This window comes from Leopardus geoffroyi, chromosome A1 (assembly GCF_018350155.1).
Source record: "Leopardus geoffroyi isolate Oge1 chromosome A1, O.geoffroyi_Oge1_pat1.0, whole genome shotgun sequence".
NCBI classification, from domain to species: Eukaryota; Metazoa; Chordata; class Mammalia; order Carnivora; family Felidae; genus Leopardus; species Leopardus geoffroyi.
In genome coordinates, this window is record NC_059326.1 from 79,967,451 (window position 1) to 79,993,084 (window position 25,634).

Below are 25,634 nucleotides of genomic sequence, written 5' to 3' on the forward strand. Positions count from 1 at the left end.
TGTGAGGAGTGGAGTCCAAGTGATGGACAAAATGCCCAATGTGCTTTGTGAGCAGCTAATAGCTTCCTACGAGGTGGCAATGTTCCAGGATGGGACCAGGACACCATTTATTGAGATTTTTGTCTCAGCGAAGGCTTTCACCTCAAATTAAACATGGAAAGGATGTCATGAATCTAAGGGCTTTGATAAATGCAGATGATTGACGACGAAGGAAGTACTCTGAAGGCCCGAGGAACACTACGTCGCCAGGCCCCCCTGTTGTCCACCGTGGCCACAACCTCCAGAGGAAGTGGCCACTGGAGGTTCTTCCATGCGTCCCAGCAGCAAATTCACAAAACAGAAGGAAGTGAATCCAAGGGACTTTTGAAAAAGCACGATACTTTAAATCATGAGCCAAATCCTTATCCCAATTCCATTTGCATTTACTAATTCATGGGCCTCACGTGTGCGAAGCGACCCGCATGGCACCACCACAGACTAGTGTTTCACGAGTGCATCTAGTGCAGTTTATGAGGGGGCGCTGCGTCAGCCACACAGATGGAGTGGGACACCGTGAGATCAGGTGTGTTTGAAGAGAGCGCTCCCCTGGGGTCACTGAGACACAGCTGCCTCCGTCGCCCGGTCCCCCACGGCCTCTGCCTGCCTGTGCACCCCTACCCAATCCCCACGGCCTCTGCCCACCCTCCTAACAGAAAAGGAACAGGCCAGGCCAGCTCTTTTGTTGGCAAGGTGAAATTGGTCAGCTATGCTCAATGAGCAGAATTTCAAGTATCAGCAAGTGGCAGAGGGATGTCTGAGGCCAGGAGAGTCCTTAAGTCCCTCGAGCCCAGGGGTCCCCAACCGGGGCCATGTTTCCCCCGGTGACATCTGATAATGTTCAGAGAGACAGTTCTGGTTGTCACAACTGGGGGCGGATGTGGGGTGCTCCTTCAGTATCTGTGGGCAGCGGCCAAGGGGGAGGTGGCTAAAGAGCCCACGAAGTCCGGGGCAGCCCCCGCCATGAAGAATTACTGGACCAGAATATCAGTAAAGCTAGACCCTCCTGGGTTGCCATCACGCCTTTCAGGACAGTGGCCTTCATGCGGCTTTGTCCTGTCGCTCACAATAAGACCCGCACTGTACGCTGAGATACAGTTCACACTCGGGCAAGAGCACACTCACAGAGCCGAGACGTACGATTCTCCCCCAAACATCAACCATCACACACAGTGTGCTTACTTTCTATTCCGCGCACCACGTTTTATGTGTCTGATGAACAGCAAGGACAGGGAAAGAGCAATCCGGGGAACGCTCAGTACCTACCTTTTGGCCGGGCACACCCGGGTTGCCAGGCAAGCCGTTAAATCCTGGGCGGCCTGGGCTCCCGGGAGGTCCTACGTCTCCAGGCAGGCCATCGACACCTGTTTTGAAGAGTCAACACTCACTACTGTCATAATGCTGGTCCCCGCTTTCTTCACTGCCCTGACACTCACTCAGACGCCCCTGAACTGGCTGGACTGGCCAACGAGGAGCCCTTCCGAGGTGCTTCTAAGAGGAGCCTGAGGCCACCCCAGCCACGGGGTGGGGCACCAGCCTGCACCAGCCAGAGCGGCTTGGGCGCCATGGACCGCAGGCCCGTGCCTGCTGCCTCTCCCCGACCCTCCCCTCCTCCTTTCCTCGCTAACCTCGGTTTCTCCGCCTGCCCCACCCCCCCAAGGGCACAAGCAGCCTAGGGTGGCATCTGGCTCCACAGTCCCCAGCACAGCCAAGGTAGGGGCCGCCTTGCAGGAGAGGCCCACCCACACCTCCCAGAGCAGACGCGCGTTTCCGCGGGACTTCTGATTCCGGGACACGGTCCAGTTTGAGCAGCCCTGCTGGGGACTACTGCTTCTCAAGCCACTGGAGGCCACACCACCGGAGGCGCGTGGGGCATCAGAGGCTGTCTGGGTCCCAACCCTAGAGGGTCTGGTGGGCTAAGGGCTACCCCGGGGCTCTACTGTGCACAAAGTCTATCCCGCGGGATGCGGAGGGTCCCGACGCTCGGGGATTTGTAAGCGTGCAGAAGCAGGTGCTGTGGGGCGGTTGTAACTGGGGAGCTGGACACACGGTGCACCTAACTGCCCACCGGCATCCGCATCTCCAAACCACTTCGTGCGAGTGGGCAGAGAGCCTCTGATTGGGAGACCTTAATGCTAAATTCTGCCTATCACGATGGTGAGATGGGGCTCACTGGGAACAGGGTTCATGGACAGGCAGAAGGTCGAGGCACTGTCCCTGTGACCTTGAGGGTGTCTGAGAGCCTCTGGCCTTCAAGCCTGACACAGGTCGCTGTGTGTGTGTGCGTGTGTGTGTGCGTGCGTGTGCAAATGTGAGTACATGTGCATGCATGTATACGTGTGCGCACGTGTGCATGCAAGTGTGTGTATACGTGTTGGTGGGTGTGCATGTATGTGCACATGGGAGTGCGTGTGTGTGTACGTGTGCACATGCATGTGTGCATGTTTGTGTGCGTGTGTATATGTGTGGGCACGTGTGTGTGCATGCATGCACATGCGAGTGTGTATATATGTGTGGGTGGTGTGCATGTGCACATGTGAGTGCACATGCATGTGTATACGTGTGGGCACGCGTGCGCATGCATATGTGTGTACGTGCACATGAGAGTGTGCGTTCATGTGTGTGCACATGTGGGTGTGTGTACGTGTGCACATGTATGTGTACGTGTTTGTGTGCGTGTGTATATATGTGGGCACGTGTGTGTGCGTGCGTGCATGCACATGCGAGTGTGTGTGTATACGTGTGGGGGGTGTGCATGTGCACGTGTGCATGCGCGTGTGTATGTGGGCATGTGTGCGCATGCATGTGTGTACATGCACATGAGAGTGTGTGTTCGTGTGTGCACATGAGTGTGTGCGTGCGTGTGTACATGTGGGCACACGTGCGCATGTATGTGTGTGCACATGTGCATGCGTGTGCGTGTGTGACACAGCTCCCAGACGAGTGTGAAGGCCTGTAACCCTGACAGTGGGTGTGATGCACGCAGAGCCTCTGGACAAGAAGCTGGGGGCCTGGAGAGCTCTTTCCATGAGGTTCTGCACACATGGCTAGTAAAACAGGGGACAGGATGCCGGCCCAAATGGGAAAGAGGTGCCCCTTGCTGCTCACAGCGCCTGCTCGGTCCGCACCAAGGTGTACGATGGCAGGTGCCCCCACCAGGGCCTGCCTGCAGGGTTGACACACCCATGACCTTGTCCTTCTCACTGCCTTCCAGATTTCAGAAAGAAATGCTGCTTCTGAAATGCCAGCCCCGTGGGGATCCAGGCTCCGTGCTGTGGGGGCCCCCTCCCATTCCCCAGCACCCTTCCCGGAGACCCAAACCCAGCCCGGCACAGTGCCGTTGCTCTGTGTACCTCTTGCACTGATGAGGAGAGCGCCCCCAACACCCCAAAGAGCTTCTGTCAGCTCCCCAGGCATCGGCTGGGCCCCTAAGGTCCCAGCCCCTCCTGACCAACACCCGCGGCGTGGAGGCACCACATCACCCAGCGCCCTGGTGGGTGGATTCACCGCCCTCCAGACTTTGGCAATCTTCCCTTAATGGCACATCGCTACTTCAAGTAGTGTGTTTGTATCCCTCACCTCTTTCTCTCCTAAAATTTACGTGCAAACCAACGGAAAGACCACAGCCCTCGGTGCCGACAGCTGGGCCTGTGTGGGCCATGAGTAGAGCTATGGCCCCACTCCAGGTGGGGCTTGTCCTCCGGGTTTACCTTTGGGGCCAGGAGGCCCTGGAAATCCGATTCCAGGCTGGCCAACAGCACCCTTCTCTCCCGGGAGGCCTGGCCTTCCCGGCGTTCCGGGAAAACCTCGGTCACCTGTTGTGAGCAAAACCAACCATCAGGGTGAGAAAAACGTGTCAATGTCCCAACTGTATCTCCAGACAAACTAGGACACTAAATGTACCTTGGGGTCCTTGGAAACCCGGGGACCCCGGAAGTCCTTGTGCTCCGGGGGGACCAGGTAGGGGCACAACTTGTCCAGCTTCACCCTTGGGACCTGAGGAAAGAGCACAGACACTGAGTGAGAGCCACCATCCTGTCTTGAGTGAGGACTCTGGGTGACAGCCTGCATCCCGTCCCGAGCAAGGACAGTGAGAGCCCGCATCCTGTCCTGAGGGAGGACACGGTGACAGCCCGCATCCCGTCCTGAGCAAGGACAGCGAGAGCCTGCATCCTGTCCTGAGCACACTTTGTACCTACAGAGAAGCCCCATGTGGATCCCTCCACTTCCTCTCTCTACTTTTCTAGAATCTTTCACAGCGAGCTCTTCCTGTTTTCCCCAAAATTTACATCCAGAAGAACCTAGATACCTGACACATGAATTCTCTAAGAGTCCGAAGTAAGGGTCACAAAACTAGGAAACGAGGTGAGATGACCATGGGTAATTTGTTAATTAGCCTGACTCAAAGCCAAAACACTTCACTGTTCAATTTATCAGACAAAACCAATTCTAAGCTGCTTTGAAGCCGACCTCAGTTATGCTCGTCTAGTGGTAAACGACCTCCAGGACGTGCTAACTGGGCGATCCGGCATGATCTGGAACACTGCAGCCAGGCAGCTGTGAGCTGTGTGAGTGCTACAGGCACTGGTGCCTCAGAGATCCACTGGGGGTCAGGGCTCAGCTGCTTGGAAAGCACCACGGGGTGACCTCCAAGGACACCGCGTGGACTCCTCACACGCCCTATCGGAATTTAAGACATACAGGGCCTCCCAGGCACAGCCACCACATTCTTTAGCTAAAGGCTCTGGGAAATGCCAGCCGACTGACTCCAACACGTATCTGCCATCAGTCCCACCCTGGGAATAAGCCTTTAATGTCACCAGAGTAAACAGGGCTCTGGCAGATCAAAGAAGTCTGGGTTTCAACCCCAAAGCTGACTGGGTCTGGATGGAACCCTGCAGAATGTGGACAGCTGACCAACAGCGCCATCAACACCTCCTTCAGGAACCTTCCTTCCCTCACTGCCGGGACGCGTCTGTGGCTGCCCCAGATGGTTTCTCTGATGCTAGTTTCTGGCCATGAAGAGTCTGATTCCCTTTTACAACTCTGCAAGTTTCCAGACCCCGCAAGCTCAAAGAGCACTTGAGATGCTGACCGCGGAGTTAGGGGCTATGGCTATGGGGAGACGGATCAGACGTCCCTTTACCACGATTGGGGGTCTTCCTAGGTCAAAATCTCTCTGCCCCCAAAGGAGTCACAAAAGAAACATTTCTGGGATGCTTGCTACACAAAGAACAACTATCAAGGGAACCGTAGCCCGCTGCTAGGTACCCCACCACCACACGAGAATGACGACGGTAAGATACACGTTAGGCCACTTGCACTTCCAGCAAAGACAGGCTGACGTTTCCATGCTGAAGACCTTGTGCATCTTAACCCTATGACTTCAGGAAGTAATAGCTCCCGATGGGATAGGAACTGAGAGAACTTGGGCCGGATATATGGCTTGTGACAGAATCAGCAGATTGGTGAGTGCGAGGGCCACACGGTTGTCCGCCCGCGTCAGTGGCTTCACTTTGTGTGTCTCAGCTGCCTGCAGTCAACCGGGGCCCCGGGACCAGATGACGCAGCACAGAAGGTCTGCGCACACGCCTGCATCACTCACCCCTCGCCACGGGCATTTTGTCCTGTCCCGTCATCACAAGATGAGGGGTTGAGTACAGGACAAGGAGGTACATTGAGGGAGAAACACATTCACACAATGTTTAGAACGCTGTATGTTTCTAACCGTTCTATTTCACTATGAGGTACCATTGGTGATCTCTTACTGGGCCTGGGTTACAGGTGAAACTGGGCCACACGTCTGTGTGTACAGGAGAAACACAGCATACGTGGGGTTTCAGGCATCCACGGGGGTCCTGGGGAGGGGGCGCCCGTTGTGAAATCTCTCCTGCCTAGTTCTTGTTTTGGTCCATTCGACTATCCAGTAACTACGTTGTTCAAGGTTGACTAGTCACACAATTTGAATCATCTGAAGTCCTTTTGTTCATCTTTACAACTTTCGTGATGTTTCTTAGTCACACCCTCCTCCTTCTCTCCCCTGTGCCCAAGCCGTCCCTGGCCTCTCCTCTTCTTAGTCCAGGATTTTCTAGGGAATGACGGCAGTATGCCGTCTCTACGCTCAATCACGTTCTGCTAGGCACTCCCAGGAGCCCGGGGTGTGCAAGGCCTGAGCCACCCCTTCTCCCCGTTCGTCCCTGGGAACACATGGGGCGTGAGGATGGAGGGAGAACGCCCGTGGGAAACCCTCACGTTGGCCTCACTCCGTGCATGCTGCCAAACCCCAGACACTGAGCTCCGGGAGGGCAGGGTCATGCCTGTCCGTCTACCACACTCTCTCCGCTCAGCGCAGCGCTCACACAGAAAATACGTAGGGAAGCAGGCTCACGTTGACATCACTTCCACACAAAAGGCCAACTTTAACTGGAAGGCACCATGTACTTATTGTAGGGAAAATCACCCGCGAAGTCAAATTCTTTACAGCCAGATTCTGCACGTCACCCAGACTGGCCCATCTTCTACGTGACGGTACGGCCACGTGACCCAAGGGCCCGGGCTACGTCCACCTCCTGGAAGAACCGACACCCGACTCCCGAGCCCCATGCTCTGTGCGACCTCGGGCCTCACCTGGCTGGCCTGGGGGTCCAGGGTTCCCTGGAAAACCCACTTGTCCTTTGTCACCAACGGGGCCGATGGGGCCAAACCCTGGAGGCCCAGGAGGGCCGATGTCGCCACGACTGCCAGGGAATCCAACTCCTCCAGGGGGGCCACGCTCTCCTTTCAACCCTACTGAACCCTGACCGGCAGAGAGAAAAAGATACGCTATCAGCAGACATCCCGATACATGTTCATGTCACATTTTCCACCGTCTTTGGTAAATAAGTACCAGGGGTTAGCTGGCTCCTGCTATTTATTTACTCCCACCCTCCGACAAGGGTCATCTGGCAGTTAATAAATGACCCTGGCTTTCTTGTCCAGGCTGGGCACTCGCCCTCCCGCCCCACGCAAGGATACATTTCAAAGACTGAAGTATTTGTATCTGGAACTGACCTTTCAAGGATGTCTCGCACCCCGCTAACTTGAAACGCCACCTCCCACCTGACACCCGGAATCCGACACACAGATGTCTCTCTGGCGGCCCGAAACACGTCAGGAGACGCCTATGCATGGTCACCCCTCTGCCCCAGCCAACAGCATCAACGCCGACGTTCACCCCCGTCAGCTTCTGCGTGAGCCGCTGAATTAGTTAATGGGTAACAACGACCCATCCAAACAAAAATACGTAGATGCGATTCAAATAACTCATTCCTGCGTTCTCTGCAGACCTGCTTCTAACGTGCGTTTCCCAAGGCTGGAGGAGATGAACATACCGGGGAGCCTTTGGGGCCGGGAAGACCCGGGTGGCCGTCTCTCCCCGGAGTGCCTGCTCTGCCCGGCATCCCGGGCTGGCCTGGGAAGCCCGGGTCCCCTTTGTCTCCTTTGAGCCGTGCGTCGAAGTAAATCTCGCCAGGCTCTCCTTTGGCTCCGGGCTGGCCCATCAGCCCTGGCACACCTTGCGGTCCCTGCAAGCACAAAGCAAAGGCGTCTGTCCACAGAGTGACCCAGCACGAGCGGGGTTCAGTCCACAGTGATATCAAGAAGCCACCTCCCCGAAAAATGGTCACCTATTTCAGCTCCTTCACTCCGCAGCAGCCAACAGCTCTATGACAAAGCCCTGATCTGACCTCGCTTCTTGTGCTCCTCTTGAAAACACCTGGCAAAAACTCTGTACTAAGTATCCCGCACAGAGACTAGGTTAGGGCGGGGGAGGGGGGAGTGGTGCCCACGTTGTAGGGCAGGCCCCAGATAACCTGCCTGTGCTTACAACTGTTGACGTTCACACGAACATTCTAGCGACTGTCGGAAGCTGCTGAGTGCGGGGCGTCCTAGGCCCAGGAACTGGAGGAGGGCTTCTGGGTGCAGACAGGACAGACAACAAGGAGAGCAAAGTCTGGGTGTGAGCACGGGCCAGTTCCATCACTGTCATTGTGAGCAGTCAGCAGAACAGAAGGGACTTTCCCAAGAGACACAGCCTAGCACGTTCCCCAGTTCCTGGAAAGTTAAATCAAGGAACGCCCACACCCACAGATGGTCTTTCCTCTGGCCACTCTGAGAACCGGGGCTCACAAGGTTTCAAATCATCATCTCAAGTGTTTGTTCCCTCAGGCCTGAGAAAGAAAGCCCTTCAGCCTCCCTGCCCGACTTGGCGGAATTTAGACTCTGGGGACAATTCATTTCACTTGAATTCCTTCTCACCACTCCCTCGGAAATGGCTCTTGGATGTACGCAAATCACATGCACACAGAAAGAAAGGAAGGGGCCGGGACCTAAATTCATACAATCTCTAGGTTTTAAAGTGGGTACCATCGATCGTGCGCCCACCGTGGGTCACGGCCCTCGGCACGTCACTCCTGACTCTTCACCCAACTGCGCAGGGCAGAGACTGAAAGCACATAGCAGGTGAGGGACGAACACGCAGAGCACTTTGGCAGGGGGGTGTGGAAAACTCATTATTTAGTTAAAAGGGGTTGTGATATTTTGGAGCACTTTCCCCCCAGGGAACATTAGCTCCTGTGGATCCTTAAGTCCCAGCTACACCGAGACTCCTCTGTGGAGCCCTTCCTGATGAGTGTCCTGTGTTTCCATGGTACAGAGCTCGGTCCTCATTATAGAAACTGCTCTGCTTTGTTAAGAACGCGTGTCTGCACACCTTTCTCTCCCATCTGTCTTTCAGGGCATGGAGGGCAGGCGTAAGGCTAACTTCGTGTCCTGAATGTCTGCAGCTGGGGGGGATTGGAGGAAGGGGGAGATGACCTAGCGATATTCACCAGTAAAAAATAAACACCAGTGTAAGAAATCACCACCGGTGTAGATTTTTCTCAACCTGGAAAGATCAGTGTTCCTTTACGGTGAAGATTCACAGCCTAGGAATACAGTTTTCTGTAAGCACAGGGTGAGGAAATATAATTTTTTATCTTCATAATGGTGACCTCGCCAGCTATCCTTCAAGGAAGAAATCTTGATTCTTTTTTGAAAGGTGACATTTTGATCTGAGGACACCTCATGTGGTTTCCCTGCCCCGGAACATCTCAATGCTAGGCGATTCAAAGGTCTTTGGATCCACATCTCTTGAGAGAAGTGACGAGGAATCAAACACTGCCTTGAAAACTTGGTGTTGGCTCCGTAAATTAGAGAAGATCCAGCGGCTACACAGGCTGCTTCTAAAGAGCAAACTCCTTTCAAGAGACCGTCCCGATGACCGTGAAAGCCGCTCAGGTCCCCATCAGGAGCCAGCCTGTCCCTCGGTCCCCAAATCAAACACTCGGCTTGCAAAAGGACATGTCACAGAAATGCTACCTAAATCAAATAGGAAGCCAGAGCATTTCATCTCTTGTCATTATCACCTGCTTGCCGGGATGCTCTGCTGGTTCCTGGGCACCTCCACCAGCCCCCAGACACATTTGAAATAAGAGGACCCCATCTGTGAGCCAGGTAAGCCATGGAGTCACGGGACGGCTTCAAATCAAAGGAAAATTACTACCTTCTCGATTAAACTGTTTACCCATAAAACAATTTTTAGAAACCTCTGGCATCTGCAGAAAGAAAGGAGCTCGGAGTTCCCAATGGGGAAGGTGTGGGGATTAGAAGTTCCGTCGTACATTCTCTTTATTTTCTTCTTCATGAGGACTTGTCTTCAACTGTCCTTCTCCCTTCTTCCTCTTGTCCCGTGTTTGTTAGATTGGGGGCTGGGGGGCTGGTGTCTGCATGGGGTTTCAGGCAGAGTCAAGGCAGGAAGTTTCCAGGAAGGCCAAGTAGATAAGGACCGTGTCCAGAGGTTAAAAGCATCCTCTTCTGCTTCTTCAAAGCTCTTCTGTCTTTGATCCCCACCAGAGCCATGGCTTCCCAGTTATGGGAACTTCTAATTTATTTAGAAATATTTTAAACAGTTGTGACTTCTAACTCAGCTCCCCAGGCACCAGGGACGTTCTGGAAGCAGAATCCCAAGATCTAACTTCAAAAGGAGAAAACGCATCGCTCAATCCCAGCTGCTTCACGGCTATGTCAACGCCCACTTCTGTCCTGACCTGCTATCATAAAAGCTGCCGGCGACATCCTTAAAGATTGCAAAGTTAAAGAGCTACCTCAAAGAAGGATAACGCTGAAGATTTGACTTTGACAGAAGAAGAAAGAGAGGAAAAATGGAAAAAAAAAGTCATGAAAGGAAGTGGAGAATCTCATTAATGCTTGCAAAGCTTAGAGGAACAAAGAAAATATGAGAACGAGGCCTTCAGGTTTAAACGCTTTAGAGACAGAGCGGACCATGTGCACCAAAAGCGCCCTTCAGGGTCTGAGATGATGACCGCTCCCTTCAATGGCTTCTTTTTAAACAAACGAGAAAAGTTTAGGAGCTGATTTTCATTTAACTGAAAGATTGCACATCGACGTGAGAGAGGCATCTCATTTTCAGATGCGGAAAAGCACCCCCACGGTAGATACAGGTGACAGGAATTTTCCAAACAACACCTCTGGGAGACGAAGAATGAAAATGTTCCAAACTCCTCGAAGGAAACAGGCCAGTGCTCGTCTTAAAAACGGCGCGTTTTTAAGTTACTGCTGCGACGGGCAATGCTCACGCAGAAGGTCGGCAGCCGACCTCAGGAGCGCGGCTGCTTGGAGGGGCCCCCGCGGTACCCCGGGTCTTGAGAGCCCCCAGAGACCCTGTGGGGAGGTGACACACAGCAGCTGCTGCCCCTGGACACAGGGACATGGCAACTGAATTCTGGCCAGGTGAGGAGAGAGGCGGTTGAGCTGTGGATTCTGGCCTGAACAGTCCTGCTCACCCTCGGGTGGACATGTGGAGTGATTCTAGACTGTTCTAGACTGTTCTAGACAGCCACACTGGGCCAGCACCCCAATAACACTGCAGAAACCATGCTCACGAATGCGGCAGCATACACCTTTGTCAGCTGGCTCGGCAGCTACTTCTACTAAGTACTCCAACCAGACGGCTTTACTTACAGGCAGTCCTTCCAGGCCATCTCTGCCGGGTAAGCCTCTGTCCCCCTTGGCCCCTGGCTGTCCCGGGAAACCTTTAGGAAGACAAGGGAGGTAGGACACATCGTGGATGAGACACATCCTAATAACCCCACACCTTTCCTTTTCAAGATTCAAGAGCACAGGGGCGCCTGGGGTGGGGGGGGGGGGCTCAGTCAGTTCAGCATCCAACTTCGGCTCAGGTCGTGATCTCACGGCTCGGGGGTTCGAGCCCCATGTCGGGCTCTGTGCTGACAGCTCAGAGCCTGGAGCCTGCTTCGGATTCTGTGTCTCCCTCTCTCTCTGCCCCTCCCCTGCTCATGTTGTTTCTCTCTCAAAAATAAGTAAACATTGGAAAAAAGTCAAAAAGTAATAAAAAAAGAATCAAGAGCACAGAGGGACCTTCATAAAAGCAGATGGTGTTTGAAGACTCCCAATGCGGTAGTAACGAACGTGCCCAAGGTGGACTCGGGAAGGGGAAAAGCGACCCCAGATGTGGACAAGAGCCACTGAAGCAGCTGGTGACAAGTGCCCCCACCCACACGCCAGGAACCGTTTTAACCAGAAACCTTCTGTTCGTTTCGTTCAAGAGGACTCAATTTGTGGAGCTAAGGGAACTGTATGCTATCGCCCTTTTGTTGGAAGGTCTCTCTGGTGCCAAACTGTAGGTCATCCGGATGGCCTTCAACAAAGTAGGCAAATCCTGGAAGTGGGACCAAAAGTTTTCTGTTTTATGCTTTAGTTTTAAATGCAGAGATGTGTGGTCTCTCATGGCGTAAGATTCGTTTCAGTGTGATTTCCAACCCACAGAAGCAAACTCTGGCCTGGTCCCGCTCACGTCCGGGGTCTCACCTATTTCTCCTGGGGGTCCCTGTGGTCCAGGGGGCCCACGAAGTCCTGCTGTGTCACAGATGAGGCAACTGTCTCCTTTCTGACCTGCAAAGGGAACACAGAGGTCCTCACATGCACGCGAGAACGCAAGTGTCCGCAGCACGGTGGCAGAACAGAAAATGGAGCCACTGTTAATGGCGTCCTGCTTCGGTGCAGTGTCCTTGGTCATCCAATACCCGCCCCAGACACCTCTGCTGTGCTAACCGGTGGCGTGTGCCCGTCCCGCGGTCCCGCCCGCCACCCTCCGCACACTTCATAGGCCACTGCCGGGGCGCCGGGACCGTTTGCCCTGCACGAGGACGGGCGCTGCCTCGCCAGAAGGTGATCTGGAAATGAAGCTTGCTCACAGCCTGGAAAGATCTGACTGCTCTAGTTCTGTTTCCGTCTTGAAAACTTCCCATCACCTTTCTCTCTGATGTCGCATTTTTTAGCGAACTCCATACCTGTAACTCCTGGACGTTAAACCTGGTTACAGGCTGATGGGTGACCAATGGGAATGAAAAGCCAGGAAAACGGGAACACATACGTGACCCAATACTGAGGACGGAAAGGGATAGAGACTGCAGCACAGACAAAAAGGGAGAAAATGCCTCATTTTTTTTTTTGGAAATTCTAACATCTTAGGTCTTGATTTTCAAACTAAGCCACAAGGCCATATGGTGTCTCAGATAAACCCGTGTCCTAAACCTTAAAATGCCTGGCTTCTAGGGACTCATCAGGGCACGGCGCGAGGAGAAGCCCCTACTACTGGGCAGTGACGGGCTGGCCCGTGTGCCCTGGCCTGGCCCGTACTGGCGCACCACAGCCCCAGCACTGCTAAGCCTGCTCCCCTCTGGCAGAACCTGCTGCTGGGAACAGCGATGGGACCAACGCAGACAGCCCGTGTCCCTGCTGTGTGGGCAAGGACAAACAGGAGCCCATCTGTGGGACAGGGACAGCACAAGTCAGCTGGCAGCCAGCTAAGTTCTAGGCCCCACGGGATTCACACATGGTGGTTCTACAGCAAGAGTGTGGAGGTCTCAGGACAAAGAAGCTTCTGACTCTGTGTCGTAAGGAGGAACGTCCCACCTCAGGAAGTACCAACCATCTGGTAACGAGAGACATTCGTTACAAACCAAGTATGCGTTGGTTTTTAATGACACCAAAGGCTTGGTGGCCCTCCGTGATGACTGCTAAGACCACTTCCACCTGTGAGGTTTACGTGGCTGCCCAAATTAGATGTTAGCTGCAACTGTTTTCCATGCAGCATTTGTGCCATTGACTTTGGAAGAGGAAGAAATCTGCAGAGGAAGGCCACCAATGGTGCCCAGTGGGGTTAGCTTTGGGGACAGTCTCCCGGTGGCTCTACTCTCTGGTTATTGAGACACTCATCAAGAGTGGACCGTCCAAGGGGCACGGCACTCTCAGATGGCACCACTGGTGCCGTGAGAATCCACTGTCGGCACGAGTATGCAGAGAGGCTGTTGTGTGCTGGGTTGGCGTTACGGCAGGCACTGGGAGATGGTGACCTTAACACTGAGAGCCGAGGGTGTGGGCGGCCACCCCAGGCCGGCGGGTTCGCTCACACCAATTACAGGAACAGGGCTCAGAGGACTAGGGAGTGTTCTGGACACACATCTGTGACTCACTTGAAAGAAAGCCATTCGTTCTCTGAGAATGGATCTTCCAGACTTTGAACCAAAAGATTGAGCTAAGATATCAGTCTTAGGGTTTAATCTGCTGGCCGTTAGAGGGTAGAGTGGTTACGTGTCAGGACCGGGGCTCCCTGTTGCCTCCCAGCTGATAGCTCTCTGTCTGTCTCTCTGGTCTGTTTCTCTCTCTGTCTCTATGTCTCTGTCTCTCTCTCATCTCTCTCTGTCTCTCTCTCTCTCTTTCCTGGAAACCCAACAACGGGACATCCCGACAGAGCTATAGGGAGACACATCCTAGGAACAGACTTGGACGGGAGTTCTGAGTAAGGGAAGAGCACGCTCACACTCCCCGTATGCAGAAATATGTCACATCCCCCAGCACAATCATCATTTTTTTTAAACATTGGCATCTCTTACCTTTTTCTCCGACTTCGCCCGTCAGCCCTGGTTGCCCCGGACTTCCGGGGGCACCTCGATCCCCTGGCGGTCCAGGCTGGCACTCCACAATTCCATCTGGAATGGATTTTCAAAGTTTCAGGACCCTTCCCACCAGACGGAAACCAGGTATCGACACCCCCTCTTCACCCCACCCCTACTGCGATACCTAAGTACATCAGGCTATTTGGTACGTGCCGGAAATTCAGCTTCAGCTTGCCTTAAAGCAATCCTGGAAAGTTAATTTGAACACAGGCCCACACAGCAATCATCCGACCTCTCAACACCATCACTGCTAAAACATCGATTTTACGATCCTAAAGCACCTCTCAGTTCATCAGCCCTGTCCTGTACCTTCCTTCGTTTTCACCTTGTAAGGTACACACCTGGGTCCTTATTCTACAGATTAAAAAACTAGCCCAGAAAAGCGAGGCCATACATCTGCGAACTGAAAGCCGAGACTTGAAGAACTTTATTATTTTTTCTTTTCCTCAGCAAATTTACAGCGAAGTCATCATTGTTTCAGAGATGCAGGCTGTCCATGGGGACACGCTTCTAACCAATTCTGAGCACCACGCACGTAAAGAGGCATGAAAACAAACTGCACTCGTGGAAACACCATCTGTCGGGGGTTCTGCTAGAAAAAGCACTGCTTCGTAGCTCAGACACGCGGTGATAGAGTTCACATCTCCTGGTCCAGTATCTTGGAAGAAGAACGACAGAGCCAACAATTCACCCCAGGGCTCCCCTTGGGCACTCGGGTCCTCACTGCAGACTGGAGCCTGGTGAGCGAGCTGCGTCCGAGCAGGAGGGGAGAGGGCCAGCAGAGAGGCCGTGCCCCTCACCTGATGCCCCGTCCCCACACCCTGACTTGGATGAAGCAGCCAGAATCACCTTCCTGCCCCCCAGCCCGGCTCTCTCCAGGGCACAAGGCACCAGACGGGCAACGGTGGGTTTGCTCTCCCAAACAGAAGGCCGGACAGAGGGCCCGAACCTTCCTGCTTGATGACTTCCTTCAGAGCTCAGAAGAGACCGGTTGTTTCAAGTGTGTGCAAACTCCAGTCCAAGGGAGACAGAGAGAGTTCTTGCTTTGTCTGTGGGTTCAGGGTTTATGTCTTCCCGGGGGGCTCCTGGAGGTACAGCACCGGCGGTAAGGAGCCCTGAGGTGGCGATCGCTCTGTCCCAGGGTCCGCCCACGGCTGCTGGGCCCTTCCCGCTCTTGAACAAAGTCTTGTCATTTTTATGCTTCCAAGAGCAGCCCCTACACTATCTGACCGTGAGGAGCCAGCACCGCCAGGCTGTGTGAGCACCGGGGAGTGTGAGCTCCCTGATCCTACAACTGCAGGCACATGGACACGGGCAGACATTCGATCACTCACTTCTTTCCTTTTCCAGAACGCATCTCCGGCCAGCCTCATCTGAGGCAGAATCCCACACACCCGTAAGAAAGCAACTTTACATCCTTGTGAAAATCAATTTAAAATAACTTGAAGATGGGGCGCCTGGCTTGGCTCAGTCCATTAAGCATCTGACTTCGGCGCAGGTTGTGATCTCGCGATTCGTGGGTTCGAGTCCCACATCGGGCTCTGTGCTGACAGCTTGGAGCCTGGATCCTGCTTTGGATTCTGTGTCTCCCTCTCTCTCTGCCCCTACCCCACTCATGCTCCGTCTCTCTCAACTATAAACACTAAAAAAAAATTTTTTTTAATAACCTTAAGTCTAAAGCAAGAACATGGTGGTGATTTCTGAGCGGTTCTAAGACGCAAGTCCAGACCGGACTTCTACTGCTCGGTGGGCACAGGTGAGCACAGGGCGGGGCGGTGCAGAGGCCTCTGCCTTGTGCTGAGGAGCTACTGACAGGCCCCCAGGGAGCAATTCATCTTAAGACGTCACCTCTTTAACATACACTGTGCCACTGAACAAAAATCTCATTTATAGATGAATCACTTAAGGGGCGCCTGGGTGGCTCAGTCGGTGAAGTGCCCAACTTCGGCTCAGGTCATGATCTCACGGTTCGTGGGTTCAAGCCTCATGATGGGCTCTGTGCTGACAGCTCGGAGACTGGAGCTGCTTCGGATTCTGTCTCTCTCTCTCTCTCTCTCTCTCTGCCCCTCCCCACTCACGCTCTGTCTCTCTCTCTCTCAAAAATAAAATAAATGTTGGGGCGCCTGGGTGGCGCAGTCGGTTAAGCGTCCGACTTCAGCCAGGTCACGATCTCGCAGTCCGTGAGTTCGAGCCCCGCGTCGGGCTCTGGGCTGATGGCTCGGAGCCTGGACCCTGCTTTGGATTCTGTGTCTCCCTCTCTCTCTGCCCCTCCCCCGTTCATGCTCTGTCTCTCTCTGTCCCAAAAATAAATAAACGTTGAAAAAAAAAAAAAATTAAAAAAAAAAAAAGAAAAGAAAAAAAAATAAAATAAATGTTAAAAAAAAAAAACCCAAAGTTATGCAGATGAATTACTTAATTAACATAAACAAAATGGGACAACATGGCACGGGGATGGCACATGTCACGCTGCACTCAGCTGACGCATCCTCCTCAACTAACAGCAGTGGGAAGGTCATGTTTTTACATGAAATTTGTTCTTGTTTTGGCACTGAAAAAAAATTACACGTATCAAAAAAAGTTCTCCCAGATTTCCCCACGGTTGCATGCCTCATCCCCTTCAATCTTTGCCTCTCACTCCACTTAAATTAGACCCATGACCCGAAGCACCCTCACCCAGAACTTGGCGGTCCCTTCGCTGCTCGTGTTTAGCCCGCACCTGTCACTCCTGCAGACCACATAATTCACTTGGCTTCCACTCCCCCACGGGATGCACGCCCAGGAGGGCAGGACTGTGACAGTGCCTGGGGTACCTGTTGAGTAAACCTGTGACCCCGAAGGCCCCTTGGCCACTCACAACCCTCTCAGACACACGGAGAGAAAGTGACTCGGGGCTGAATGTCATAGGACTTCACTATCATCTTCATTCTCCACCTTTCCCAGATCCGTGGGAAAAGGGGGGGGCATCCCTGTGAAGTCACAGACCCACCCCCGCCCTGGGCACCTTGACAAAGAAAATTCATGCTGATCCTTTCCCAGTAAAGCTTCACACCTGGAATGAACTGTTCCCTCCAGTTCCTATCTGGCTTCCGTATGGAGCCTCGCTCACGAGAACTCCCTTTCTTAAAGACGTGTTTGAATTCTGGCAAGTAAGCCACCTGGTACTTGCAGCCATGGCCCCCCCTTGCGTCAGCCCCACAGAAGACCAGGGTCTCCAGTGCTCGAGGCGCACGTGCTGCTTATGAGAATCTCACATGTTCCCGCTGGAGTTAACTCCTCTGAAGTCTTACATTCTGCGTTGGTGTCACTCTGGGGTCCCAGGACCCCGTTTACTGAATCAAGAGTTTAACATCCCGTGCTCAGCTCTGACAGTGAGCTGATGCAGGAAACATCCACACAAAGTACCGTTCGACTTAGAAGTCGTGCGTTCCGTCCCCTGCAGACCCCTCTTTGTTCGCGCGCGCATGTCTTAGTGCTAATCTGTGTCTCTGGATGAACAGGAATGCGTCCCGTTTTCAGCTGCCTTGCCTTTTCATTTTGATGCCCAGAGCCTCAGAACTGGCTGGTATGTTTCTCATTCCTCTGACCAGGGTTACTGTTTTATAGTTCCTTCCCGTAGCATGACTAGCATTGCAAAGATGCTAAGTGGGACACAAATCACTCACAAATCCTGGGACGCCCGGCCTTCTGTATCCCACTAGAACCCTGGAGCGCCGCCCCCCCTCCCCGTAACACCCAGGCAGCTCTGCCCGGCACCCGTCCCACACCAGACACACGTGAACTGTCCTGGAAAGAACTTACTTGTGTGACCCGGCTGTCCAGGGGGCCCAGGAGGCCCAGGGGGACCCGGGAGCCCGTCCCTTCCACTTGGTCCTGGCAAAGACGTGCCTGGAAACCCTTGGTCACCTTTCTGCCCTCTTTCACCGGGAAAGCCAGGAGCACCTGCCAGCTCTGGTACCGGGAAGCCTGAAACCAGAGCAAAATGTCACCATCATCGTGTGAGCTCAGCGTCTGCCACACAAATTTTCCTAACTCCGTTCAGGGTAAAATAAGGTGTGCCCATCACCAAAAGGGGAACTGCTCTAGGTAAGTAAAAACGAGCTAAGTTTTCAGGCCTCCCACCACATGAAGGTTGCCAGGCAAATGCCTCCTACAAGTTAGCTTTAAGGAAAAGGACTTAGCACACAGATGTGAAAAACCTGTTGAGTTTCTCTTGGTGCAAATAGTATTCCCACTGCATGAATGAAAAGGCTGTTGGGGCTCAATTCTATTTCCACGTAGAGGATAAGGCATAAAAATGTCACCGAACAAAAGCAGAAGTGGGACAGGAGGCCTAGGGACGGGAACTGCGTCGGCAATCTACACGGAACAGCCAAAAAGTTAAGACAAATAAGGTGGTCTGGTGGAGCCTGAGGTCGTGAAGGTGAAAGCCGAGTTCGGCTGCTGTAAATGTTACAGGACAAGATGACGGGGCCCCTGGGATGCGCACCAAGAAGAGCCGGCAGAACACCAGCTCGGGGGCTGCTCTACCCTGGCCTCGAGGTGGGGGACTGACAGCCAAGGGCAGAGGCAGGACTGTCACACAGCCTTGAACCAAGAGCAGAGCAGCGCAGACACGAGGGATACGAGGGATGACAGGTCCCAGGAGCGGAACTGCAGCCATCCATGACAAACCCACTCTTTAGTGCAGCAAGAACCGAAGGCGGTCCCTGGGGCTTGGGCTGCAGACCCAGGAGGGGACCCCACGGCCTGGGGGGCGGGGCGCTGGGCCCGCAGCAGGGCTCCAACCAGGGGAGAGCAGATGAGGCCAGAGCAGTTTCAAAGACCTTTCCCAACACCATCAGTTAGGAGACAGTCGGGCAGATGAATGGTTTTGGAAAGTAAATGTGGTGAATGCCAGGGGAGACAGGACGTAACGGGCTCACGAGGACACAGAAGCCCCAGCATGGTTCCTAAGCACAAGGAAGAAAGTCGGCGGAAACAGACATGGGGTGATTTTAGAGGCCGACCCAAAAGCTCTGCTGGAAAGCAGGAAAGCGGGCAGAGAAGGGCCTGCCCGAGAATGGCTGAAGCAAATCCTCAATGCGGGACGGACTTGGGGTACAGTCTGTTCCAGAGACAAGGAAGGAGCTTGGGGGAAATTACAGCCAAAGCACTGTCAGCAAGGGGAAAGCAAAATATAAGCAAAAGAGAATAAAACACAAAAATAAATAAAAAACAAAACCAAAGATGTAAGGATTCCAGGCGCTTGGCTGTGGTATCGATTCTAGGGCACATGTGGGTTTCCCTCGCAGCCTGTATGACCCACTCCAGGGACTGGGAGAGCGCATACACACGCATGTGCACAGACATGCACACACCCCCATGTGCACATGCACACGCACACATGCTTACACACATGCTCACGTGCACACACGCTCACATGCACACACTCACGCATACACACATGCTCACCTGCACACACACGCACACATACATGCTCATGTGCACACATGCTCACATGCATACACACATGCTCACAAGCACACACACACATGCTCACATGCACACATGCTCACATGCACTCACATGCATACACACATGCTCACATGCACACACATACATGCTCACATGCACATGCACACATGTTCACACACATGCTTACATGCACACATGCTCACATGCACTCACACTCACATGCATACACACATGCTCACATGCACACACACATGTTCACATGCACACACACGCTCATATGCATACACACATACATGCTCATATGCACACACACGTACATGTTCACATGCACACACACACACAGGATCCAACACTAGCTAAGCAGCAGGTGTGATGCAATCACACACCAAGTTCAAGCAAGAGCTGTGGGATTCCACAGAGAAGAGGTGCTCAGATCAGTAAGGGAGGCTTCAGCCCTGATTCTAGTCCCAAGGGAGAAACAAAGTCACCCCAGAGACGGGGACTATGGGCACCGATGCTGAAGGGTCTGCTAGATGTTGCAGACCTGCATCTGGGGTGGGGGGGCAATGAGGCTGGGGGGCGTGAAGGGGCCTGCCACACACAGGATCTGCGTCCTTGGGCAGGGGTGAGTGAGGCGGGGGGTGGGGCCTGCCAGACACTGGGGACCTGAGTGGAGGGGGTGTGGGTGGAGGGAAGGAGCCTGGGGGTCGGCGGGGGCGGGAGGCCGGTCCAAACCAGGGAGAGAAGTATGGGAATTGAGGAAGGCATGAGAACCCCCGGGAACACACACCCGCAGGGCCGCCTGTGACTTACAAAGTAAAGGACCAGAGCTGTGCACACACCTTGCTGTCATAACTAGAAAAACACGCACAAAATCGCCAGCCGTTTCTGGCAGACCCTGGCATACACAACAAACATGTTCCGGACATGAAGCACACAGACGTTGTACAGTTATCTGAAACAATCGGCCAAGGATACTCACCTGGAGGGCCTGGCTGGCCTTGTAATCCTGGGAAACCTTGAAAGAGAAAGGGAGAGTCAGACACCCCGAGCCCGAGCGTCTGTGCCCACAAGGCCCCGGGCCGGGCGCCAGGGAAGAGCGTTGGGGGAAACACAGCGCCCCTGGCCCTGCCAAGACGGGCAGAGATGGGCTCCAGGGGACCTGGCACCAAGACAAAGGACAGACCTAGCAGGTCTGTCACCACACGGTCGTGCAAAGCCTGTCAGTGTCACCAAAATGGGAGGGTGTAGGGTCGAAAATGGAGGAAAGGTAAAGGAGAAAAAGACAGAAGGAATGAGGAAGGAGGGGGGAGGGAGGGGGAGGGAGGAAGGAAGGGGGAGGGAGGGGAGAGAGAGGAAAGGGGGAGGGGGAGGTAAGAAGGAGGAGGGAGGGAGGGACAGAGGAGGGGGGAGGAGGGGGAGGTAGGAAGGAAGGGGGAGGGAGGGGAGAGAGGGGAAAGGGGGAGGGGTAGGTAAGAAGGAGGAGGGAGGGAGGGACAGAGGAGGGGGTTGGAGGGGGAGGTAGGAAGGAAGGGGGAGGGAGGGGAGAGGGAGGAAAGGGGGAGGGGGAGGTAAGAAGGAGGAGGGAGGGAGGGACAGAGGAGGGGGGAGGAGGGGGAGGTAGGATGGAAGAGGGAGGGAGGGGAGAGGAAAGGGGAAGGGGGAGGTAAGGAGGAGGAGGGAGGGAGGGAGAGAGGAGGGAGGGAGGAACAGAGGAGAGGGGAGGAGGGGGGGGTAGGAAGGAAGGGGGAGGGAGGGGAGAGAGAGAAAAGGGGGGGGAGGTGAGGAGGAGGGAGGGAGGGACAGAGGAGGGGGGAGGAGGGAGAGGTAGGAAGGAGGGGCAGGAGGAAGAGCACAGGGAGGAAAGGGGGAGGTGGAGGTAAGAAGGAGGAGGGAGGGAGGGACAGAGGAGGAGGAAGGAGGACGGAGGAGAAACAGGAACTGACCTTTGGGGCCTGGCTCTCCTCTCAACCCTGGAGACCCTGGGTACCCCCGCTCTCCTTTTTCTCCCAAGGGTCCCGTGCCGATCACCTGGGGGCAGAAGAGAAGAGACCAAGATGTGTGGGGGCGGCCGGTGGTGCGTGTCACAGGAGAGCAGAGAGAAAACTAACATCTTCCAGAGATTTCAGGAAAGGTGGAAGTAAAGAAACAGCCGTGGGGGAAGGGGAGGGGGGGGGAAGGGACAGTCAAGACTACACAGAAAACGGACATTCCGCTGGGCCCTCTTGGCAGACCCTCTGCCCCCTGTAATATGACTGGCCCGGTGGGAGCTTTGCCAGGGAGGTGAGGTTAGAGAAACACTAATTCTGAGGTTTGGGTTTGGAATTTCTAAATGTCCCGACAAGCCATAAAGCGAAGAGTCTACTTTAAAGAGGACTATTAGATTTTCCCAGGCAGTGTGGAACAGCACAGGCAGACTTCACTGGACCACAGTGGGGATGTCCTCGAGGGCCTAGGGACACAGGCCGACACCATCAGCCTCATGACAAGGGAGTGAACTAGGTCACCCCATTTCTAAATCACAGAAATTCAAGGGAAATGGCAAGCTCAAATATTGCTTATTTCCCTTAAAATAGAATTTGGTAGTGACGAAATTAACAGATTAAAATCCACCGATGAGGCTACACACGGGCCACTCGAAGGTGGCTGCCCGATCACGGATACGGAAAGGGGAACCCCGAGCCTGCATGGCGGTGTGAACGGCAGTCGGGGGGGTCCGTACTCTGCCGCAGGGACCCCAGTCTGGGAAACGCCCCCTAAGGAGAAGTCCCTGAGTGCCGCGCGGACACGCAGATGTGTGCGAGCACTGGGCACCCCTCCACCTGCAGCAAACGAAACAACAGGAACACTTTCATCGTTCCAAAGAAGACTGGGGGGGACAAAACAGGTTAAGCCAGTGACAGCACGGCTCTCTGGAAGGATACTGAAAACGGTCGTTCCCAGAGAACTTGCAAACATGAAGAACGCTCACTGTTAAAAAGAAAAAGACGCTGCACGCACTGAGCACAGGCAGGTACAGCTATGCCCATGGACTAGAGGTAAAATGTTCTTTGCAGACACAAAAACTGTTGTGCTCCAGACAGATTATGGGCGACCTGTTTCTCTTCACACTTTGCCTAACGGGCCAGTTTCAAACGGTTTTGCTCGTATCGTTATCCACGGGCAAATCTCTCCATTCTCCGTGGCCAAGGGGATGCGGAAATGGTCCAAATATAATAAAATGTAAGTGCCCAACTCCACGCAATACAAAGTACAAGTTTATTCTTTTCAATACTAAGCATCCTCTTTATATACAAATGTAAGTGCAGGAATGCCGTGGCCCCAACCCCCTTCTCTTCACTGTCAAACGCCCGCACAGATGACCAGACATTATTTTTACTCACGATTCCAGGTGGGCCTGGGGGACCTGCTTCACCTTTGTCTCCCTACAAAAGAAAAAATACGTGGCTTTTTCTGATGATATGGATTGTCTTGCAGAAAGCAGTGTTCAACTTCTTTTTTTTTTTTTTTTTCCTGGAAAAATAAAGACTGTGCCCACTCACACTAAAATTATTTTCCTCACTGTGAGGACGGACCTTCAAGTGCTCCGGACCTGTCATAACAAACACGAATGCACTTCACTCTGCTTTGTTCAGCGTGCCGCGTGGAAATAAGGATTTCTACAAATCATAACCAGGAGCGCAATTACTAACAGGACGAAGGCGCTCACAACGTTTGCTGTGTTCAGTTGGTTGCACACTCCCTTGGACAACTCGCATAGAGCCATCCGTAAGTTGAGTCAAAATGTGGTGGTCTTTCAATAAAATGAAATGCAATGGAAGCTTTTGATTTCTCATGTATTTTCTTAAAAAAATCATTTTATTAGAGATTTTTAGGTGAAAGGTTGTCCGAGGCTGCCTCGGAGTCCTTGTAAAAGGATATTTATGGTTTCGCCTCTCTCCTTAAAACCCAGCATTACCTGAAAACGTTGGGGGGGGGGGATAAATTCTGGTCACTCTGAGGCTTAATTTCATTCATATAAGAAGACAAACTCAACAAAATTAATCCCATTATATCTAATGTTTTTATGTAAGCCATCATAATAGTATCTTTAAAAGTCCTAAGATCTGCGGGGCGCCTGGGTGGCGCAGTCGGTTAAGCGTCCGACTTCAGCCAGGTCACGATCTCGCGGTCCGTGAGTTCGAGCCCCGCGTCGGGCTCTGGACTGATGGCTCAGAGCCTGGAGCCTGTTTCCGATTCTGTGTCTCCCTCTCTCTCTGCCCCTCCCCCGTTCATGCTCTGTCTCTCTCTGTCCCAAAAATAAATAAACGTTGAAAAAAAAAAAATTAAAAAAAAAAAAAAAAAAAAAAAAAAAAAAAAGTTCTAAGATCTGCACATAGTCCCTTAATGTAGTTTTCCCCTTTCAACCAAGGCAATAAGCGTAGGAGTAAACCAGAATTCAATGTTTTGATTTTTCTTATCTGAATATGAGAAGAGGCTTTAGAAAACATCTTTGGGACTTAAAAAATATCTTAGCTAATATATTCTAAACAGATTTACCTTTTAAAATCTACAAGATTTGACTTCTAAAAAAAAAAGTTACAGTATCAGTAAAGGATTTTTCCTTTACTTCCCTTTTCCTTGGCTTTCATGAACGAACCGTGAGGTCTGCTCCCTCGTCTATGAGTCACCACCAGAAATATTTCCAAACTACTTCTCTCTTCAGCAGAGATTTATGTTATCTAGTTTTCTGCCTACCACACTGACAAATATTTTTTAAGGTTTGATAACAAGCAGTTGCCAAAAAAAAACAAAAAAGGGCCCCAGACAGATGGCTGTTCTTTTTCAGGGGCAATTTGGTGGTCTGTGGCAAAACTTTCAAAAAAGAGGGTGTAAACATTGACCCCCCCCCAAATTACACTTGTAGCAATCTGTGACATGGAAACGAGCAGACAAGTGAGCACAGATACTTGTACCCATCCCCACGTGGGTGTGACCCAGATGCCATGCAGAAGGCCTGGGCACAGAGTACATTCCCACGTGGCCGCGCATGCAGACATCCTCACCCGCGTTGTATCACTAAGCAAGGAGGCCAAGAGGCGTCACACATCACTATTTTACAGGGCGTACGTGTGTGTACACACAGGGCAATTGTGCACACACAGGGCGTGGTTTTACAGGGTGTGTGCGTGTGGATACACGGGGCAATGGTACACTCCGTTTCTGAGAGGGGAACAGAACCATCAGATAAGCTTTCTTTTCTTCACTCTTTCTGCCTTTTCAGCTGTTTTGTAGCCAGATAAAATTCATCTATTACCAAAAATAAGGCATAAAAACTTGAATGAGTGGAACATTTTATGTTCTTTTAAAAAGAATCATACACAGGGGTGCCTGGGTGGCTTGATCCATTGAGCACCTGACTTTGGCCCAGGTCATGATCTCATGGTTCATGGGTTGGAGCCCCACATCGGGCTCTGTGCTGACAGCTCAGAGCCTGCTGGGGATTCTCTCTCTCCCTATCCCTCTCTGCCCTTCCTCCACTCACACGCTCTCTGTCAAAATAAATAAATTAAATAAATTAAAAGAAATAAATAAAAAAAATTTTTTTGAATAAAAATTTTTTTTTAATTTTTTTCAAATCACACACACAAATAAAACCACAAAATTAAGTTGTGATTTGCTCGTAGGGAAGGTAAATATTTTTTATTATTTGAGTCCACAGTCCTTTACACTATGAACAACTTCTGGGCTGAGCTACAAAATAAGGTAAAGCTCCAAGTAGTGTCACCACTTACCTTGAAACCTTCTCGTCCAGGGAGTCCTGGGTACCCTGCGTCACCTGGGAACCCCTGAAGTGAAACATGGAGAACAGTAATGAGCAAACAAGGGCAACAGTTTGTTCTTAAGAATTACAGAGAAATACGGGGGCACCTGGGGGGCTCAGGCTGTTAGGCGTCTGGCTTCAGCTGAGGTCATGATCTCGCAGTTTGTGGGTTCCAGCCCCGAGTCGGGCTCTGTGCTGACAGTTCAGAGCCTGGAGCCTGCTTCGGATTCTGTGTCTCCCTTTCTCTCTGCCTCCCCCCCACCTTG

At 52.7% G+C, this 25,634-nt stretch overlaps 1 protein-coding gene across 1 annotated transcript in view; it reads right to left on the reverse strand.

The window, feature by feature from the left end:
• The window catches only part of COL4A1 (collagen type IV alpha 1 chain), a 155,764-nt gene that overhangs the window by 26,995 nt on the left and 103,135 nt on the right, over nucleotides 1-25,634 (reverse strand). The window contains exons 17-29 of the mRNA XM_045482033.1: nucleotides 25,340-25,393; nucleotides 22,949-22,990; nucleotides 21,512-21,596; nucleotides 20,548-20,583; nucleotides 17,910-18,074; nucleotides 14,049-14,144; nucleotides 11,962-12,045; nucleotides 11,095-11,165; nucleotides 7,407-7,598; nucleotides 6,664-6,832; nucleotides 3,940-4,032; nucleotides 3,747-3,851; nucleotides 1,303-1,400 (exon numbers count right to left, since the gene is read on the reverse strand). Coding sequence (XP_045337989.1) covers nucleotides 1,303-1,400; nucleotides 3,747-3,851; nucleotides 3,940-4,032; nucleotides 6,664-6,832; nucleotides 7,407-7,598; nucleotides 11,095-11,165; nucleotides 11,962-12,045; nucleotides 14,049-14,144; nucleotides 17,910-18,074; nucleotides 20,548-20,583; nucleotides 21,512-21,596; nucleotides 22,949-22,990; nucleotides 25,340-25,393 — 1,290 coding nt within the window. The remainder of the gene's footprint in view (nucleotides 1-1,302; nucleotides 1,401-3,746; nucleotides 3,852-3,939; nucleotides 4,033-6,663; nucleotides 6,833-7,406; nucleotides 7,599-11,094; nucleotides 11,166-11,961; nucleotides 12,046-14,048; nucleotides 14,145-17,909; nucleotides 18,075-20,547; nucleotides 20,584-21,511; nucleotides 21,597-22,948; nucleotides 22,991-25,339; nucleotides 25,394-25,634) is intronic.